This window comes from Mustela nigripes, chromosome 2, assembly GCF_022355385.1.
Source record: "Mustela nigripes isolate SB6536 chromosome 2, MUSNIG.SB6536, whole genome shotgun sequence".
Classification (NCBI taxonomy): Eukaryota; Metazoa; Chordata; class Mammalia; order Carnivora; family Mustelidae; genus Mustela; species Mustela nigripes.
Window position 1 is genome coordinate 13948139 of NC_081558.1, and position 19085 is coordinate 13967223.

The 19085-nt window shown below is 60.5% G+C and overlaps 2 protein-coding genes and 1 long non-coding RNA gene across 3 annotated transcripts; 2 read left to right on the forward strand and 1 right to left on the reverse strand.

Annotated features, from left to right (window-relative positions):
• Positions 1 to 81: 81 nt before the first annotated feature.
• Positions 82 to 12493, forward strand: PIK3R2 (phosphoinositide-3-kinase regulatory subunit 2). The gene is made up of 16 exons (XM_059389419.1): positions 82 to 197; positions 2040 to 2785; positions 5506 to 5598; positions 5956 to 6006; positions 6089 to 6220; positions 6310 to 6520; positions 7025 to 7110; positions 7257 to 7365; positions 7454 to 7552; positions 7707 to 7887; positions 7968 to 8093; positions 9067 to 9209; positions 9634 to 9810; positions 10648 to 10719; positions 10891 to 11061; positions 11349 to 12493. Exons 2-16 carry the CDS (start codon positions 2464 to 2466, stop codon positions 11554 to 11556), a joined length of 2181 nt encoding a protein of 726 aa, XP_059245402.1. The 5' UTR covers positions 82 to 197; positions 2040 to 2463; the 3' UTR covers positions 11557 to 12493.
• On the reverse strand, positions 2793 to 14104 carry LOC132011174 (uncharacterized). The gene is made up of 3 exons (XR_009402341.1): positions 13700 to 14104; positions 5643 to 5753; positions 2793 to 5189 (listed from the first exon to the last, which is right to left on the reverse strand). It is a non-coding gene; the product is annotated as an uncharacterized LOC132011174 (long non-coding RNA).
• A 643-nt stretch (positions 14105 to 14747) lies between these two features.
• IFI30 (IFI30 lysosomal thiol reductase) lies at positions 14748 to 18657 on the forward strand. The gene is made up of 7 exons (XM_059389421.1): positions 14748 to 15355; positions 16388 to 16570; positions 16658 to 16732; positions 16970 to 17062; positions 17896 to 18048; positions 18223 to 18276; positions 18368 to 18657. Exons 1-7 carry the CDS (start codon positions 15224 to 15226, stop codon positions 18428 to 18430), a joined length of 753 nt encoding a protein of 250 aa, XP_059245404.1. The 5' UTR covers positions 14748 to 15223; the 3' UTR covers positions 18431 to 18657.
• Positions 18658 to 19085: the final 428 nt, after the last annotated feature.

Consider the following 19085-nt stretch of genomic DNA (forward strand, 5'->3'; position numbering starts at 1 on the left):
CCTCCGCCGCGCTTCGCCCGCCTGGCCCGAATGCGCTCGGCCATTTCCGCCGGGGGCGGGCCCGGCTGTTCGGAACCGCGGCGGCGGTGGCGGAGGCGGGGATCCCGGGGCTGCGGCGACGGCGGCCGCGGTGGAGCCACGGGTCGGCCTCTGCTCGGTGTGACGGCGGCCTCGGCGGCGGTGGCGGCCGCGACCAGGTAAGTCCAGGCCGGCCGGTGTGGCAGGCTGGGCTGGCGTGCGCTCAGATGCGGGGCTCCTAAGCAGAATGTGGGGCCGAGGTGGAAGTCAGAACGCAGGCTCCGAGCTGCATCGCGTCCCGCGGGAACTGGGGGCCTCAGGGGACGGGAGGGAGGCCTCGGGCTCGACCTGGCAGCGGTGTTGCCTGCCCGGGACTGTGGGAGGGGAACGGAATGCTCGCAGGCCGAGATAAGGGGCTGGGGCTGCGGCCCCGAATGGAAGGAGGCCCTGCCTGGAGTGGGGCGTCGAGCAGTAATGAGGGGCACCCAGGCATTGTGTGGGACATAGTGGGATGCAGGAGGGTCGGGGGTCGACTCCGCTTGCGTTGCTCGGGCTAGGCTGCGGGGTCCACGGAGGCCCGCGTGCGCGTCTGAACACGCATGAGCGCGCGCGGGCCCTGCGTCCAAGCCGCCAAACCCCTGGCCAGGCCTAGCCCCTCCACCCCGCCTCTTGGATTCGGGGAGCGCTGGTTCCCGGGCGCACACACTGGGGCATGTGCAAACCTGTGCATGCTGGAGCGCGGAGGCGGGCAGGCAAGCGGATCCAGGCGCTTTCCTGGATGTCCCCTCGCTGGGCCTCAGTTTCCCCACTTGTAGAATGGGAGTACGGGGCGGGGGGGAGATCAGGAAGCAGGTAAGTTTGGGCACTCCGGAATGTGGAGCCTCTGCTCCCTGCTCCAACACCTTCCGAGGCTCTCGTGTTCGGGGGATATAAAGCCCCGACCTGCTCTCTGGCACTCGAGCACCAGCGTGGTCCACACTTGGTGGCTTTATAAAAGCCAACCTGAACTCTTGGCAAGCAACTTCCCGCTGTCAAGCCTTTGCAGGGACTATTTCCTCTAGCCGGTGCTGTCTCCTTGCCTCTGTGAGGACCTACCCTCTAAAAAAGCATGCCCTCCCCCACTACCCACTCTCTGGAGAACTGAATCTGCAGGACTGAGACTGGGAATGCTATGTGTGGTGGGCTGTTTCCCCAAAAGTTGGGACTCCTGGGGCTTGAGCATCGCCCTGCATCCAGCAGTCTGCCCCCTTGGCAGCTGTGATGCCCTCCTCCCATTCACGCTCTCCTGGCTCCATGTCTCCCTTGGGGCCAAGATCCCCTTGATCTCCCATGACCCCCCTCCTCATGTTTTGAGATCCTCCTCTAGGCCCCTCATTTAGTCAAGCCGGGACATGGTCCCCTCTCTTCATTTCTCCCCTGCAGAGACCTTGGACTCACTTCTTAGTCCTTTGACTGTGCTGGGGCCTCTGCCTGGACCGGCTTTCCTACCTCTTTGCTTCCTTACTGCCTCCTCTTGTGCTTAAGTGGCCCAGCCCCTCCTCGGGCTCCCACAGTACCCTGAGAATTCCCCATCACACTCCACCCACTGTGGGCATAACCACCTGGCCATGTGGCTGCTGCCTCCTGCCTCCTGCAATCCATTCTGGGCCTTGAGGTTGGGTGGATCCCGGTCTTTGAGTCCTGGCTTCCTGGTGCACTGAGTGATCGAACAAAGACCTCCAGCTCTGAGCCTCAGTTTCTCCATCTGTAATTAAGGGGCAAGGAAGAGCTGGTTTACTGAGCATGCATTATGCCTGGGGCAGGTTCCTCGAAGCTCTGCTCGCAGGGACCCCCAAGGCAGGGCTGTTGTTACACCCATTTTACAGCTGGGGAAACAAGCCTAGAGAGGGGCTGGGATTGCCCCAAGGTTACCTAGTGAGTCAGGGGATTGCCACCCTGTATTGGGGCCCATCTCTGGGGCGGGGGTGGGGGGTGGGAGGAGCCCAACCTGGCTGATGCCACCCTGCCCATCTCCCCCCTAGGTCGGCGTCCTGGCCAAGCATGGTGACAGCCTGTGCCCTCGGCCCCCTCGTCTGGCGCAGCCGGAAGAGCCGCCAGCCTCGGGCGCCGATGGCCCCCCATGTGAGGGAGTGAGCAGCCTGGCATTGCCCTACGGATTGAGGGGGGACGCAGCGGCTGAGTGAGCTGAGACCACGCTGCCGACCCCCTCCCACCAGCTGACGAATGGTGGACCGAGCAATGAGTGACCCATTTCAGGGTCATGGAATAATGGTGGGAAGCAAGGCATGAGTGACCCCCCCGCGGTCACCTGTAACTTCTCAGTAGAAATAGTGGTCTCAGTGCCCCAGGCCGACTCAGCAGACCCTCCCAGCCCTCGGCCCAGCTGATGGGGCCACTGGGGCCCCGAGCAGCAGCTTGACCGTCCAGACCCCACCCGGCCCAGCCATGGCCGGTGCCGAGGGCTTCCAGTACCGTGCACTGTACCCGTTCCGCCGGGAGCGGCCGGAGGACCTGGAGCTGCTGCCGGGCGACGTGCTGGTGGTGAGCCGGGCAGCCCTGCAGGTGCTGGGCGTGGCTGAGGGCAACGAGCGCTGCCCACAGAGCGTGGGCTGGATGCCTGGCCTCAATGAGCGCACGCGGCAACGAGGTGACTTCCCTGGAACCTACGTCGAGTTCCTGGGTCCTGTAGCCCTGGCCCGGCCTGGCCCTCGTCCACGTGGCCCCCGCCCACTGCCCGCCAGGCCCCGGGATGGGCCCCCTGAGCCAGGTGAGCAGCAGGCAGGGGCCCTGGCAGGGATGGGGTCCCCTCAGACCCTCAATTTCCTCTTCTTTCTCGTGAGGCAGTGGCATGTCTTCCAGAGGAGGAGGAATAAGCTCATTTGGTCAGTTGACAAGTGTTGACTATGCTGCTGTCAGGGCTGGGTTCCGTTCATGGCACTGGGAACACAGTGGGGGGCATAGGCCTGGCCCTGCCCTTGCGGGGCTCCCTGTTCAAGAAGTGACAAGGATGTGATTAGGTGATGAAAAATGCTGTGGGGAAGGAGCCTCAGTGGGGAGAGCTGAGGGTGAAGGGCTCCAGGCTATGAGGTAGGAATGTAATGGCAGGTTCGGGGAACAGCCAGCGGAGTGGAGTGGGAGGGGAAGGGCAGCGGGGCTGTGCCTCAGGGACTCTGTGGGATTGATTTTGATGACAGTGGGGAGCGTTCAGTAGGATTCAGAGGTTCACCTTAGCTTCGTCCCTCAGTTTGCAGATAGAGTCCCTTGAGAAACCCCCTTTGTTACCTGGTTTCCAAAATGAAGGGAGCCACAAGGCCAAAAAGGATGGACTGATCCCTTGGGGCCATGCAGTGTGAGGACCCCATATCCCTCCCCGAAGATCCTTGGCCATCTACACTTCCAAGGGATGTGCTGGGAGGGAAGAATTGAGGGCACTCAGGGTATGTGGCAGTTGCTGTGTGCTGGGCAGAGTGCATGGGTTCCAGCCAGGGAAACTGAGGCTCAGCTTGTGGGGAGGAGGCCAAGTTCCCAGTGCCTGGTAGTCTGCACCAACCTTCACAACAACCTAGGGAGGCCCCATGTACAGATGGGGAGACCGAGGTGCAAAGGGGTCAAACCACGCACTCGGGGTCCATCCCCCGGTGAAGGCCAAGGCCCTGGGAAGCACCATGGTCCTGACCTTTGGCCTGCCTGGTTTTGTGCCAGAGGGACCCTGGTACCCCAAGAGGGTCATGCCAGAGCCCCACAGCATGGGGCCGGATAGGAGGCATGGAGGCGACGGTTTGCAGCATCTGGTGCCTCCAGGGCTGGGGCCTATGTCCCGCCTCAGCCTGGAGGAGCAGGAGGCGGCCCCATCCGGGCTCCCAGCCAAAAGCTGCCTCTCCCCCTGGTAACAGCCGCCTCCCTCCTCTGCCTGGCCTCCGTCCAGCCTCCACACACATGCCCACTCCGGGTGGCTGCCTGGCCCCGCCCTCCAAATCCTCCAGGGTTGTGTGACAGCCGCTGGGGCCAGCCCTCCCCGGGGCCTCAGTTTCCTCATCTGACAACTAGAAGGCTTGGTTCTTTGCACGCTCAGGCCCGGCCCCTCCAGGGTCCTAGGACCACCCAGCAACATGCTGTGGCCGCCTGTGTTTCCTCTACTCAACCCCACACCGGGAGCTGAGTGCAGAACAGTGTCATCTGGGCCCCCAGAGGGAGGTTGCTCCCTCTCTCAGCCTCAGTCCCGATCCATAAAATGGGCGTGACACATGTTCTGATGAGTCTTCCCTCTCCGTTGTGCAGACTCATCACAGGCAGATTTTAGAACCGTGCCTTCCCCTCCGTCACCCGCCTGCTCTCCCCTTGTTCTCTCTCTCCTTTTTTTTTTTTCCCCTTCAGTGTTTTGGACTTAGCTGGGCCTTTCTCCAGCTTGAGGCACCACCTGGCCTGTCACTCAGGGACGCCCCGCAGGCCTGGGCTTGCCCCTGCTCTATGCCAGGGCGTCCCTGCCGAGGGCCAAGCCGCATCAGACGGTGGCCGGGCAGGCAGAGCGCGCCTGCACACAAAGGGCCCGGTGGAGCGAGAAACGCAGGGCCATGGAGGCCCCTGGCACCTGCTGAGAGGGCTTTCAGCATGGTTAAAAACGGGGGAAATACTTTTTTTTTTTTTTAAGACAAGATGACTTAGAGAATGAAGGAAGGTCCTCGGAATGAGGTGTTCTGACCCACAGAGGGATTTCGTCCTTTTATTCTTTTCAACCACTTTGTTGTTCACACGGAGGAGGGAGAGAGGACACCGTGAGCAAGTTTCTTACTTGAGGAGACTGAGGCACAGAGAGGGCGAGTGCTGGGCCCTAGATTGCACAGCAGAGCCCTGGCAGGCCCCTGAACCTGCTCTCCTGAACGCCCACAAGCTCGATGGCTTCAAGCAACAGTTTACTTCCTCGATATTCTGGAGGCCGGAAGCCCAAGATCCAGGTGTCGGCGGGGCCCTGCTCCCTCTGGAGGTTCTCGGAGTGGATGGTTCTTTGCCTCCTCCGGCTTCCAGTACCTCCAGGTGTCCCTTGGCTTGCGGCCGCATCACCCCAGTCTCTGCCTCTATCCTCATGTGGCCTTCTCTTCTTATAAAAATACCAGTCATTGGGTTGAGAGCCCAGAATCTAAGATCTTGTCTTAGAATTCTTATTTTCATTATATCTGCATAGTAAAGTCATAGTCACACGAATCAGATTAAGATGTGGACATATCATTTTGAGGGACACTAATCAACCCACTATACTTAGTCTCTGAAGTTGTGTAAACTGATATTTTAACCCAGAAAATTGCTGACCACCAACTCAGCCCTCCCAGCCCCTCCAGCCAGGTTTTGGCTTCCCTAGGATGGTGGTGCAGATGTCAGGCACTTGCTTAGACCAGACCCTACCTGGAGCTGCCCAAGCTGAGGTCCACCAGGCAAAGAAAGGGGATGGGGGCCTTCCAGGGACCCCACCAACACGCCATCCCCTTCTGCCAGGCCTCACTCTCCCCGACCTGCCAGAGCAGTTCTCCCCACCTGATGTGGCTCCCCCGATCCTGGTGAAGCTGGTGGAGGCCATTGAGCGGACAGGTGAGCCTCAGCCCCCTTAGAACCCCTGTATGCTTCTTGCTTACCTCTGGTGATGGGCAACTCATTCCTTCAGGGGGCTGCCAGACACTCTGCGTGGAAAGAAGCTGAGCTTGGATGCTCTGGGTCTCCATGTTGAGTCGGGGCAGTAGTGACTCCTAGGATGTGGATGGGAATGTCACCAGACCCTCCATTGCATGTACTGTGACCTCTGGCACCATCTTTCTCCCCTGCCCCCTCCAATTATCCCTGGGAGGTTGAATAGCCATCCCAGGCCCCACAAACGGGTCCAGGAACCATCTTCGAGCTGGACTTGCCACCTGGGGTAGAGCTGATCCACCCTTTCCCCTTTCTCCCCAGGTTTAGACAGTGAATCCCTCTACAGGCCTGAACTGCCTGCCCCGCGCACAGGTAAGGGGAAGCTTCGATGGGCAGGGGTGGGGGGACAGCTGGCCCGGACATCACGGCCGACATGCCCCCCCTGCACCTGCAGACTGGTCCCTGAGCGACGTGGAGCAGTGGGACTCCGCAGCCCTGACAGACGGTGTCAAGGGCTTCCTGCTGGCGCTGCCCGCGCCCCTCGTGACTCCCGAGGCCGTGGCCGAGGCACGCCGGGCCCTGCGGGGTGAGCCTGGCGGGAAGCCCGGTTGGGGAGGGGGCTGCGGCAGACAGGAGCCGACTCCGGCTCACCCTGCTCTGGCCGTCTGTCCGCAGAGGCCGCGGGGCCAGTGGGGCCTGCGCTGGAGCCCCCGACGCTGCCACTGCACCGCGCGCTCACCCTACGGTTCCTGCTTCAGCACCTGGGCCGGGTGGCCCGACGCGCCCCAGCTCCGGGCCCCGCCGTGCGAGCCCTGGGCGCCACCTTCGGGCCGCTGCTGCTGCGGGCGCCGCCTCCCTCGCCGCCGCCAGGGGGCGCGCCCGACGGGTGAGCTGACGGAGGGGGCGGGGCCTCTGCCCGATTAGCAAGGGGTGGGGCTTTAAATGGAGGAAGGGCCCAAGAGCCTCTGCCTGGCAGGGGTCCAGACCAAGTTAAAGGATTGCGAACAGGGCCCTGGGGGGAAAGAGGACAGAGCTGTTGTGATAGCAGGCCAGAAAGGATAGCGAGGCTGGGACCTGGGCCCCAGGAAGACCCCAGCAGGCCTAAGACGGAGTGATGGGACCCAGACCAGAGGGAAGGCACATGGGTGGTAGGTGTCCCATCGCTTCTGCTCCCCACCACCACAGGTGCTGGACTCCTGTGCGTTCGTTGTACGAACGTTTATTGAGTGCTTGCTGCATATACATAAACAGGAGTTGGTTTCCCACACCTGCCTGTCATCTGCCCTTCTTCCCTACACCTGCTTTCCTGTCCAGCTGCCCCAGGCGTGCAGACACGGTGCAGGACCAGGTGCGCCTCAGGCCCTACCCACTGCACTCCCCTTCCCCCCAGGACTGAGTCCAGCCCTGACTTCCCGGTGCTGCTGGTGGAGAAGTTGCTTCAGGAACATCTGGAGGAGCAGGAGGTTGCGCCCCCAGGTGACCCCTGTCCCCATATTATCTCTTATTGTTGGGAGCCTCGAATGCTAACTCAGGGCCTTGCCGATACCCAGAAGGTCTGTTGCAGTAGGAGCTAGCCACAGTATACAGTCGGTACTCAATGTGCATTTTTTCCTGTCCCTCAGCGCTGCCTCCTAAACCCCCCAAAGCAAAGCCTGCCCCTGCAGGCCTGGCCAATGGGGGAAGCCCACCCTCCCTGCAGGACGCGGAGTGGTACTGGGGTGACATCTCCAGGTAGGGTTTGGGGATGGGCCACGAGGCGGGCAGGGCCCGGAGGGCAGGGTCTCTGGGCGGGCGCCCCCAATCCTGGGTGTCGCCACAGGGAGGAGGTGAACGAGAAGCTCCGGGACACGCCTGATGGCACCTTTCTGGTCCGAGATGCATCTAGCAAGATTCAAGGGGAGTACACGCTGACCCTCAGGTGGGGGCCTGTCCCTTCAGGGTGACTGGGTGTGAGAGCTACAAGGGAGGCTACCAGGTCAGGAGGACTGGGGATGGCATGGGGAGCGGGATAGGTACAGTTAGCAGGATGGCTGGGGGTCCCCCTGGCTGCTGACCCCCCTTCCTGCCCCCAGGAAAGGCGGGAACAACAAGCTGATCAAAGTCTTCCACCGCGACGGGCACTACGGCTTCTCGGAGCCTCTCACCTTCTGCTCTGTTGTGGACCTCATCACCCACTACCGCCATGAGTCGCTGGCCCAGTACAATGCCAAGCTGGACACCCGGCTCCTCTACCCCGTGTCCAAGTACCAGCAGGTCTGTGGCCAGGGAGGGCGGCTCCAGTTGTGGGCCCAAGTGTCCCCGGCAGCTTCTCTGATCACACCGGCTCTCCCCAGGACCAGATTGTCAAGGAGGACAGTGTGGAGGCGGTGGGTGCCCAGCTCAAAGTCTACCACCAGCAGTACCAGGACAAGAGCCGCGAGTACGACCAGCTCTATGAGGAGTACACCCGCACCTCCCAGGTACCACAGGCACCGAGGGGCAGTGGCGAGGCCCTGGGGACAGACACCTGCTTCCAGGTCACAGAGCAGCCATGTAGTGCCCAGGACAGAAATCAATGTTTTCAAAAAAACACAAAAGAACTGATCAGAAAGCACCAGCCAACGCCCTGGGGAACAGCCAAGTCAGGACCTTGGAGTGTCTCCTTGAGCCTCTGAGTCTCCCTGGGCCTCACTTTCCCCATCTGGAACTGTAAACTGGGGCCGCAGGTCTATTTCTCCTGGCCCTTCAACCTGGATGTTATTCAAAGTGCTAGCTAGTAACCTGATGAGAGTTGACAGAAACAGAGTCAGGAGGTCATGGGAAAGGGCAGGGTCTTTTAAAACAGGGAAGAGGGAGGACGGTTTTGTCACATGAGGACTTTGTTAATAAATTACCTTTCAAAAGTTGGGATGTAGCTTATTCAGACCAGACATCCCATCTCAGGTAGAGAATATTTCTGTCTCCCCTGTTATCCCCAAGAAATTTCTTTCTTGTCCCCGTTTTACATGATGGATCAACTGAAGCTCTGAGTGGACAAGATGCCTGTCCAAGATTGGTTATGAACATCAGGATCTTGGAAGTGACTTAGAGCCCCTGAGTCTGTTTCCCCATGAATAGTTCTGACTTTGTAGGAGGCTGTTGGCAGGTTCTACAAGATGATGTATAGAAAGTACTCCGCAGAGCATCTACCCTGAGAGGCCCCGTGAACTGTATGTTGCAACTAGATCTGTCTTTAATTCTTAGCAGCGCTAAGGAGGAGTGGGTTTGGGGAGTGGGGTTCTGAAGGCTGAATAGGAGTTCGTTGAGTACAGTAGGGGCTAGAGGAATGAGGCACCTGATAGAGGGAACAGCTTGAGCAAAGTCTCCGTATCAGAGGTGGGCTCTGCCTTCGCCCCCCATGAGGGGCTTGTCAGGAGTCTCGTCAGAAGCTGAGATTCGCCCCCGTTCCCGCAGGAGCTGCAGATGAAGCGCACAGCTATCGAGGCCTTCAATGAGACCATCAAGATCTTTGAAGAGCAGGGCCAGACACAAGAGAAGTGTAGCAAGGAATATCTGGAGCGCTTCCGACGTGAGGGCAATGAGAAGGAGATGCAGAGGTGAGTTGCCTCCCCTGCCCTGCCCTGCCCCACCTGATCTGGCATAGGCAAGTGGGAAAAGAAAGGAAACACTGGGCAGCCTGAGTTCCAGGAGGAGGGGCATCATTTAAAAATGGACTTGGGATGCCTGGATGGCTCAGTGGGTTGAGCCTCTACCTTTGGCCCAGGTCATGATCTCAGGGTCCTGGGATCGAGCCCTGCATCGGGCTCTCTGCTTGGCGGGGAGCCTGCTTCCCCCCCACACCCGCCACGCTCTGCCAACTTGTGATGTCTCTCTATCAAATAAATAAAATCTTAAAAAGTAAATAAAAATGGGCTTTGAAGGATGAATAGGAGTTCACTAGCAAGCAGTCAGGGAAATCGGCATGTGCCAAGGCTTGGAAGCTAGGAGCCTTCTGAGGCCTCAGAGCTGCCCCTCTGCCAGGATCCTGCTGAACTCAGAGCGGCTCAAGTCTCGCATCGCCGAGATCCACGAGAGCCGCACAAAGCTGGAGCAGGAGCTGCGGGCGCAGGCCTCAGACAACCGGGAGATCGACAAGCGCATGAACAGCCTCAAGCCAGACCTCATGCAGCTGCGCAAGATCCGAGACCAGTACCTCGTGTGAGTGCCCGGCCCCATGCTCACCGGCAGGCCCCTTGGTTCGGGGACATCTGGTGAGGTGATCTCTGCCGCTGTCTCACTTGTGTTTTCTCCACCAAGTGGTCCACCTTGCCCCTGAGACCCCTCAGCTGTCCAGGAGCCCCCTCCCTCTCCATAGGTCCCTCCTGGCCCCCTCAGTAGGGCTCCCTGTGGGTGGGTCTCAGCCTCCCAGGTGTCTGTGACATGGGAGCACTGCTCCCCTGGGGCTGGGTCGCTGGGAGCCTCCCACAGGATGGACTCCCTGAATGCTAACTGGATGCCCTCGTACGTGCTGGGGCTGCAGCAGCCCCAGTCTGGGCTCAACTCCTGCCTCTGCCCCCTGGGAACCTCCCTGCCTTAGGTGCTCACATGTACCTGCCGTGTACCGGGCACTGTGCTGAGCACCCCGTGCACATGAGCTCACTCTGTCTTCTCAAAGTTCTTTGCAAAGTTGCCCTTTAATAGCTGAGGGAAACTGAGGTACAGAACAGACAGCTGCCCTGTGTGAAGTCACACTGCCATGCAACCCTCAGGTGAGACTGGTGGTGATAAGACCTTGCTGGAATGGTGCATTCTGGGGGTTCAGTAAGAATGAGCAGACACATAATAGTAAGTAGTAAGTCAAGCTTTCCTTGACCAAGCCAAGGCTGACCCCTTGTGGCAACTGGCGTCATTGCACCGAGAACCGGCCCTCGGTCCCCCGCACCCCTTGCCTCCAGCCAGGCCCGCCCTGGCCCACTGGGGGCTAGTCAGCCTGTGCTGCGGCTGCTCTTCCCCTACCAGCAGTGTGGAACAAGCCCACCTTTCCTCTTCCTCCAGGTGGCTCACTCAGAAAGGCGCCCGGCAGAAGAAAATCAACGAGTGGTTGGGGATCAAAAATGAGACTGAGGAGTAAGTGAACCCCTACCTGCTAGGGGCCAGGGAAGGCTTCCCAGAGGAGGGGCCATTTTCAGGGGGTTTTGCAGAATGAGTAGGAGTTCGCCATGAGCGCTATCCAGGCAACAGGGGAGCCTCAGAGGCATGGGGGTGAGTGACCAGGACCCCTCCTTGCTTCCCCCACAGCCAGTATGCGCTGATGGAGGATGAGGACGACCTGCCCCACCATGAGGAACGCACGTGGTATGTGGGCAAGATCAACCGGACACAGGCTGAGGAAATGCTGAGCGGCAAGCGGGATGGCACCTTCCTCATCCGCGAGAGCAGCCAGCGTGGCTGCTACGCCTGCTCCGTGGTGTGAGTGCCTGGTGGGGGCTCCAGGAGTGAGCTGAGGGGTGGGGGATCTGCACCTCTGGGAAGATCTGCCGGGAAGGAGTCCTGCCCTCCATGGCTGCCAGAGGCAGAAGGGATTGTTGGGGGGCAAGGGAGGAAGCTAGGGCCGCATTTGGGCAGGAGGTGGTGGCATCTGGGCCAGGTTAGGGTCGTGGGAAGAGGTCACCAGAAAGAAACGGCAGGAACTCAGGGGAATCCTGCGGGAGCGCCCCCCACCCCCTGACCGCCAGCCCCTCTGCCCGTGCCTGCAGGGTGGACGGCGACACCAAGCACTGCGTCATCTACCGCACGGCCACAGGCTTCGGCTTCGCGGAGCCCTACAACCTGTACGGGTCGCTGAAGGAGCTGGTGCTGCACTACCAGCACGCCTCGCTCGTGCAGCACAACGACGCGCTCACGGTCACGCTCGCCCACCCAGTGCGCGCCCCCGGCCCTGGGCCCCCGCCCCCTGCCCGCTGAGCGCTGGGCGCAGGACAGCGCAGAGCGGATACACCCCAGGGCCTGGAGGCTGGGGAGGCAACCCCCCTCACCCGACCGAGGGCTCCGTCTTTTGGGTTTTCTGTCTGCCTCTCTCCTTTGTGAGTCTCTTCCTGTCTCTTTCTCCATTTCTCTCTTTCTGAGCCTCTCTCTGTCTCTCCCTGTCTCTTTCCCTTCCCATCCAACTGCCCTTCTCTCTGCCCTCCATGTCTCTGGGTTGGGACTCCTGCCTCCCCTGCCCCACATGCCCCTCTCTTGTAGGCATTGCCCTCTGGCCACCCTGAACCCTGTGCCCTGCCCACCAGAGGCCCCCCCTCCCCAGGGTCCCCAAAGACCCACCTGGCTGCACCTGCCATGTTTACAGAGGCCCCTGGGCTGTGCGGCCCCAGCCTGGGTGCCCCAATTTTTAAGCCATAGACCTGGAGTCACGGCAGGAAGGAACTTTACTTGGCCACGTCCAAGAACCACCTTGGCCGGGACATTCTGGGCCGGGCGGGACCCGCCCCACAGACCCCAACTTCCCCTCCAAACCCTGAAGTGAAACCACCACTTGGTCGTCCCCACAAAGGGGCCACTGCCAAGAAGTACCCCCCAAAAAAGAAAAGAATTAAAAATAAACGGACGAGCCCGCTCCACTCGGCAGCAGGCCTCCCAGAAGTAGAGGTGGCCCGGCCGCACTGCTGCCCATGGCACTTCTACCCCGTGCAGAGTCAAGGCTTCTCCTCGATCACCTGGGTTCTGATTTTATTTCTTCTTGACTGTAAAGCCCTTTTTTCTCTCCTCTTTTGGGACGAGAGCCCTGGTTTTCTACACTGCCCGCGGACCCCCAACCCCCTCCCCCTGCCTGCCCAGCTAGGCTGGCGGGCCGGTTTTGTATGGTACGTTGATACTGATATGGATATAAAACACAGAACATGTGGATGCTTCTGTTGGTGGTGGGGGGGGCTTCTCTACGGCTGCAGTGTGCTGGGGACCCCGGCGTTCCCAGGGTCACACACACATCTAGCCCCTGGGTTTATAATTCCAGGGAGCAAAGGAAGGCTGACGACCCTCCCCGAGCACCACCCAGTTTAGCTGCTTGTGACCAGAGAAGGTGAGAGACTTGCCCAACCAAGGTCACACAGCAAAGAGGTTCAAACCCTGAGCTCTGCTCTACAGTATGGTTCAAACCCTGAGCTCTGCTCTACAGTACAGCACTGCTCAAGGCACCCCAGACATCAGACACCAGCCTTTCACCAGTACCCGGCTGGCCCCAGCCCCCCAAGGCTGGAGTCCCAGCACTCAGACACCACCAGCCAGGCCCTTCGGAAAGTCCCCTCCCCTCTGACATGCAGCAGCATCATGGTCGGGTGGAGGCAAGAGCACGACCCCTTCCCCGGCACCCAGAGAGGCCCCCCCACGTCCTAATGCCCTCAGTGCCACCCCTCCCTGCCGACTCTCTTCTGACCTCCTCTCCATACCTGTCCCTGACGTGCAGGCCGCCAGGTCCCAGGGGGACATTGACTTGGGGCCTCATGGCGTCTTTGACCTGGAACATTCGTTACCCTCCCCTCCCCAGAGTGCCTGTGTCTTGGCCCTTCCATTCTTAGAAGACTAAACCTGCCCCCCTCCTCTCCCCATATGGCACCCATCAGAGCCCAGCATGCCCACAGCAGCCGGTGAATGAACAAAGCTGCCCTCTAATCTTTTCTCTGCTGGGATCTCAGAAGGACAGGACCTGGCCCCCTTGCCCCCGGCCTCAGAGACCTCGGGCCTTCCCAAGTGCTGTCCCTACTGTGTGCCCAAGTCAGGAACTGCCGCATGAGGAACCCCAGCCCCGATGCTATCTCCCCTGCGGTCTTCACCCACCGCAAGGGCCGCACAGAGTAAAGGCCACTTTCTAGATCCCGTGACCCCAGTTGGCGGAGCTTGGAGACCGAAGATAACAGCCCACGTGGCCTCACATGGCCTCTGCAGGTGTCTGTCCACCACCACCAGCCTGGGCATGTCACCTCGGGGGAAAGTCACCCCCCACCTCTGATCCTCAAACTCCTCTTATCAAATAGGGTCAGTATCTGCTTCCCCCAACCCCCAAGGGGAAGTCGCTCAAGGATTGAGGATCGGACAACCCAATGAGTGAGGTTACCTTCGTGAAGCTATCCATCAGGGCCATGCTTAGTGAGCCCTGGGAAAAGTAGCCTCGGATGACGGCTTCTGTCCCACCCAGCAACAGGGCAAGCATGGGCTAACTGCCCTCGGGCTGCTTAGTCTTAGACGCATCACAGAGAACCTGGGTTTTGCCGTGGGAACTTGAGAGAAACCCCAGTCTGGGGCTGCTGCTCTAGACAGCAGGCTGGGGCTTCCCCCAAACCGGAAGAAGACAGGAGCTGGGGACTTGCCTGTAATCTGGGCCAGTCGTGGGTGTTTCCTCCCGTGGGATCAGGTGCCCGGTAATGCTTGGCATTTGAGGCCCTGCAAATTCTGAACATGTGGGTTATTCCCTCACCACCCCAGCCTCCACGCCTAGGCCCTTCTCTGCCTGCCTTCCCCTCGGCTGTCAACACCCCTCCACCGGCTTCCCCCACCCCCACCCCAACCTGGGGCAACTCTACTTCTGCCTCCGAGCCTTCCGGGTAGCTGCACTCCCCAAGCTTCACTCTTGTGCCCATGGACAGAAGGGGAAGCTGAGGGTCCAGCGCTTGAGGTGCCTGGTGCAATCCTGAGGCAAACCTGGTGACTCCAGGAGGTCTGGGTCCCACATCACCAACCCCCTCCCCCAGTCTACCTGACATGCATGCACAGTATAGGCTTCCTCCCAACCGGGGCTTCCCTCTCCCGTGGGAGTTCCTGCGGGCCTGCATGCCCCCCTACCCCACCCCAACGACCGCCTCGAGCTCTGGATGCTGGAAAGCAGCAGCCCGGCTTTTCTTTTACCCCCCCACCCCCACCCCCACCCCAGACAGGGCTGGGAAGACCAAGAGAAGTGAGGCGCCCTCCCCGCGCTGGCTTCTGCTTTCTGGCCTAGCAGTGACGACGCCTGAGTCAGCCCCACGCGACCACGCTTGGTGGGACTGGAGCGTCGGGGCGGAGGACCCTGAGAGGAGGACCGGGCGCCCGGGGCAGCTCCGATGGGTTAAGGGGGAGGGAGTGGGTGAGGGCCGGGTCGCCGTAGTCCCTGCCCACGATCGGGCAGGGGATCAGCCGCCGTAAGAGGGCAGGTTAGGGAGGCGAGGTTCCCAGGCTAGGAACGGAGGGCTTGGATCACCCCGGCAGCCCCCAGATCGATCCGCGGGGCGTGCGCGCGTGGAGACCCGTCTCAGTCTGCCTGCCTGTGTCTCCCTGTCTCTGAAGCCGCCACCTAATCTCTGCTCTTGCCCCAGGCTCATGTGACCTGGCGGCCCTGACGGCCCGGAGGGGGCGGGCGGGGGAGTGGAAGTAGGGCGGCCCCACGGCCGGGTGACTGCGGGCCCCGCACCTGGCGGGAGTGCGGATGGGGGCCAGGTTGGAAGAGGACCCAGACCTGCCAGTAGACACCGAGAGACGCCCGCCCCAGCCCCCAGGGGCGTGGACACCGGGAGGCGGGTCCGGCCCGGGGGCTGGGCCACCGCCGGGTTAAAGGCGGCTCCTTCCCGGGCCGCTGCTCCCGCCTCCACACCCCGGCCCCTCAGTGATGGCCTCGTCGCCACTCCTGCCGGTCCTGCCGCCCCTGTTCTTGCTGCTGCTGCTGCTACTGCCAGAGGTCCCCGCGGCGGCGCGGGCGTCCCCGCTGGGGACACTCCCCGAGGGGGCGGCCGCCTGCAAGGTAGGGACGGCAACGCGGTGGGAGGCCGGGGGGTGGGGGGGGACAGGCGCCCAGGCAGCGGGTGCTGCGGGACCGGCGCCGCCTCCCCTCTCCCCAGGTTTTGCCGCGAAAGACCGGTTCGGAGAGGGGGACGCTGCCCCGCTCGGGACTGAAAACCCCCCAGCACTGTGGCCTCGCGCCGAGTCGTTTCACTTCCCCATCTCGCGTCTGACACTCTCAGCTGTCCTCTACCCCATCCACACCCGCCCCACGCGGGGGTGCATTGAGCTCCTGCTGTGTACGTCTGGGGCGGGAATGGAGTCTCCTCTCGGAGTCCAGGGGAAGCCCAGAGAAGTCGGGCCGTGGCACAGACCCTCTAGGTGCTGCTTACTGGGTGCCTTTCGGCCAGGGAAGAGCTCACAAGTTTCTGGTGCGGGGCGGGGGCGGGGGGTGGGGGCGGCAAAGAGATTCCCCGGAGGCTGAGCCACTTGCTCTCGGCTGCATAGACGCTGGCTGCCTGCTGCCCCGCAGCTGCAACCGGAAGTCCGCACATATTAGGCGCCGCCTAAGCAGCAGGGCTCGGGAGGGGTTCACCTGGGCGCCTTGAGAGGAAGAATAAATAAAGGCTCAGCGCAAATGTAGGGCCTTGCTCAGGTCAGGACCAAGGCTCTGGGGATGAAGTGGCAACAAATGAGCATGCATTAGTCTCCAGTGGTAAGCACCTTGGGAAGGCAGGATGGAGAGCAGTGACCAGAAATGTGCATGTGTTGAGTCCTTACTGCATACATTTACCTGGGGGGCGAGGGGTCTCACCTCAACTGAAGGAAAGCAAGAGCTGTTCATAAATTAAATGCCTACTGCTTCCAAGTCTATGTCACATCCGTTTTGCAGATAAACTGAGATCAAGGAAGATTGAGGGATGCGATAAAATCTTAGAGTCAGGATTCCACCTGGCCTTGTCTGGAAAGAGTGCAAGATAGACTACCTACTGTTTGTAGTTGCCAGAAAACCAAGCAGGGCTAAACTCCCTTCACACCCCTTCCTCCTGCATAGGCTGGGGGCCTGTGCCTGCCGGTGCCCCTCAGGAAGTCACAAGCACCTCCTGTCAATGTAAGCCTCTACTACGAGGCGCTGTGCCCCGGCTGCCGGTCCTTCCTGGTCCGAGAACTTTTCCCGACCTGGCTGATGGTGATGGAGATCCTCAATGTCACACTGGTGCCCTATGGAAATGCCCAGGTATGTTGGTACTGGGGAAACTGAGGCACTAGGCCAGGGAGGGGGGCACCTGATGGGCTGGCCAGCACTCACCTAGCTGCCTTACAGGAACAGAATGTCAGCGGCCGGTGGGAGTTCACCTGCCAGCACGGGGAGCAGGAATGCAAGCTCAACAAGGTGGAGGTGAGCGGCCCCCCAGGAACCTGAGCGGTGAGGGGCATGGAGGCTGGGGGGCCTGCCCACTGTTGAGAAAGGCTAAAGCCAGGCTCAGAAGGGACTGGAAGCAGCCCCATCCTCTGTGTCTTCAATCACCTCTTCATTCGCCGCTTCATTAGGGAACACCCGTCATCACTCCCAGAGCGGTCTCGAGCTGCCCTGGGCCCGCTTTCTGCCCTTGCCTATCCACCCGCTATCCTACAGGCCTGCCTGTGGGACCAACTGGAGAAGGAAATAGCCTTCCTGACCATTGTCTGCATGGAGGAAATGGAGGACATGGAGAAAAATCTGAGACCGGTGAGCAGCACCCCTCACTTGGCCCTGGGTTGGGAGACCCTGATCTTCCCTGTCCCCAGACAGACCCAGGTTCAGGTTCTGGCCTGACCACCACTCTCTTTGTAGCCCCAGGAAAATGGCCTTCCCTCTGGAAGCCTCCGATCTCTGAAGCAAGGGAACAAAGATCTTTGGGAAGCATGAGTAGATCACGGAGGGCTTCCTGGAGGAGGTGCCTCTGAGCCGGGCTTGGATGAACAGAAACATGCAGGGACGTAGATGATGATCCTCACCTGGGGTATGGGGATAGCAGGACAGGCCCGCCTGCTTCTCTGGAGGGTTATGAAAAACAACTCCCAGTGGAGTGACTCATTGACACCAATAGCTTATTCATTCATGGAACATCTGGACCACCCAAAAGGCTCACCCTGGGACACCCCCAGCAGCCCTACAGAGTCATAGCGGGGCCAGAGGTGGGCAGAGGAGGAGGGAGCACTGGAAAGATTCTGGGGGAAGGAAGTGGAAGGGCGTTCCTGGTGGAGGGAATAGCACAGACAGAAGCTCCGAGGAAAATGATAACCTGTAAGGGGTCCGGGGCTGCGGTCTTCTGAGTCTGATCTTCTGAAAAGCAAGAGCAGCCTGAGCCCCTGCCTTGGGGGCGTCCACTCAAGTAAGTGTTAAGCATGTGCTGTGTATGCTGTGGACCCAACTGTCTCCTATTGCCCAGGAGGTACAAGCTTGGCCCCAGCAGCCAGGGGGGGGGGGGCAGGGTGGCTGGAGGAGGGAACACTGGGGAGACAATGCCTAGGAGGCTGAGGCAATGCTCCCGCTCACCAGGCACCCTTGTCTGCCCTCAGTGCCTGCAGATCTATGCCCCAAAGGTGTCCCCGGACACCATCATGGAGTGCGCAATGGGGGACCGGGGCATGCAGCTTTTGCATGTCAATGCCCAGCTTACCGATGCCCTGCAGCCGCCCCACGAGTATGTGCCCTGGGTCGTCGTCAATGGGGTAAGACTTCTTACAGCCCTCGCTCTGGCCACCGGGCCAGCACCAGCATGATGGGTGTGCCCTCTGGCAGGAGGCCAGCCATGGGGCCATTTGCCGCCCTTCTGAGCCAGGAGTGGGTTGACAGGGGGCGGGAAGCAAAGAAGACTGTGTGACTTCCTGTCTTGCTTTCTGCAGAAACCCCTGAAAAATCCAAGTCAGCTCCTAAGCCTCGTGTGCCATCTGTACCAGGCAAGCCGGAAGGGGAACGGAGGGATCCACTGGGGGCAGGGGTGGGCAGCGGCTGCTTTCAGGACCCCCAGCTCATGGCCCTCTCCTCCAGGGTGAGAAGCCAGACATCTGCCAACCTATGGCCAGCTCCCAGAGGGAAGTCTGCTTCAAGTGACAGCTGGTGCCCTGGGAGGGACCTGCTGGAGGAAGAGCAGGAGCACACCTGTCCCTGCCTGTCCCGTCCCTGACTCTCAGCAGCCCCTGCCTACCATCCAGATGACTTCTACACATTCCATGAAAGCCCAGACTCAGATTCCTGCCCCAGGATCAAGCATCTGGCCCCACTGAGAATGGTGCTACATTGAAACGAGTTTAATAAACACTTCTGGATTTTGTGATTCATTTAATAAGTTAACAAATTCCCCCTGGACCACGACACGCTGCTGGGACCCTCCTGAGAAGGCCCCTTTCTCGGGGAGGCAGAGGCGGACAGACACTCCTCATCCCACGGGGAGCAGAAATGGGCCAGAGGGAGGTACCAGGCCTGGAGGAGCCCAGAGAGAGAGAGTGAAGGCTCTGCTTAGGGAATAGGAGCACGGGGGGGGGGGCGGTTTTGAAGGGTGACTAGGAGTTCATGAGGCAGAAGACATACTCAGTAATTCAACAAACAACCCTAACTACTCCCTTTTGCAGACCCCACAATGAGCCAGAAGATGGAGCTGGGGATTTTGGCTGGGAGTTTCAAAGAATGTGTTCCCTGGTGGTAGGGGCTGTGTCACAGTGTTCCAGGAAAGAGGAACAGAGTGCGCAAAAGACAAGCGAGCAGCAAA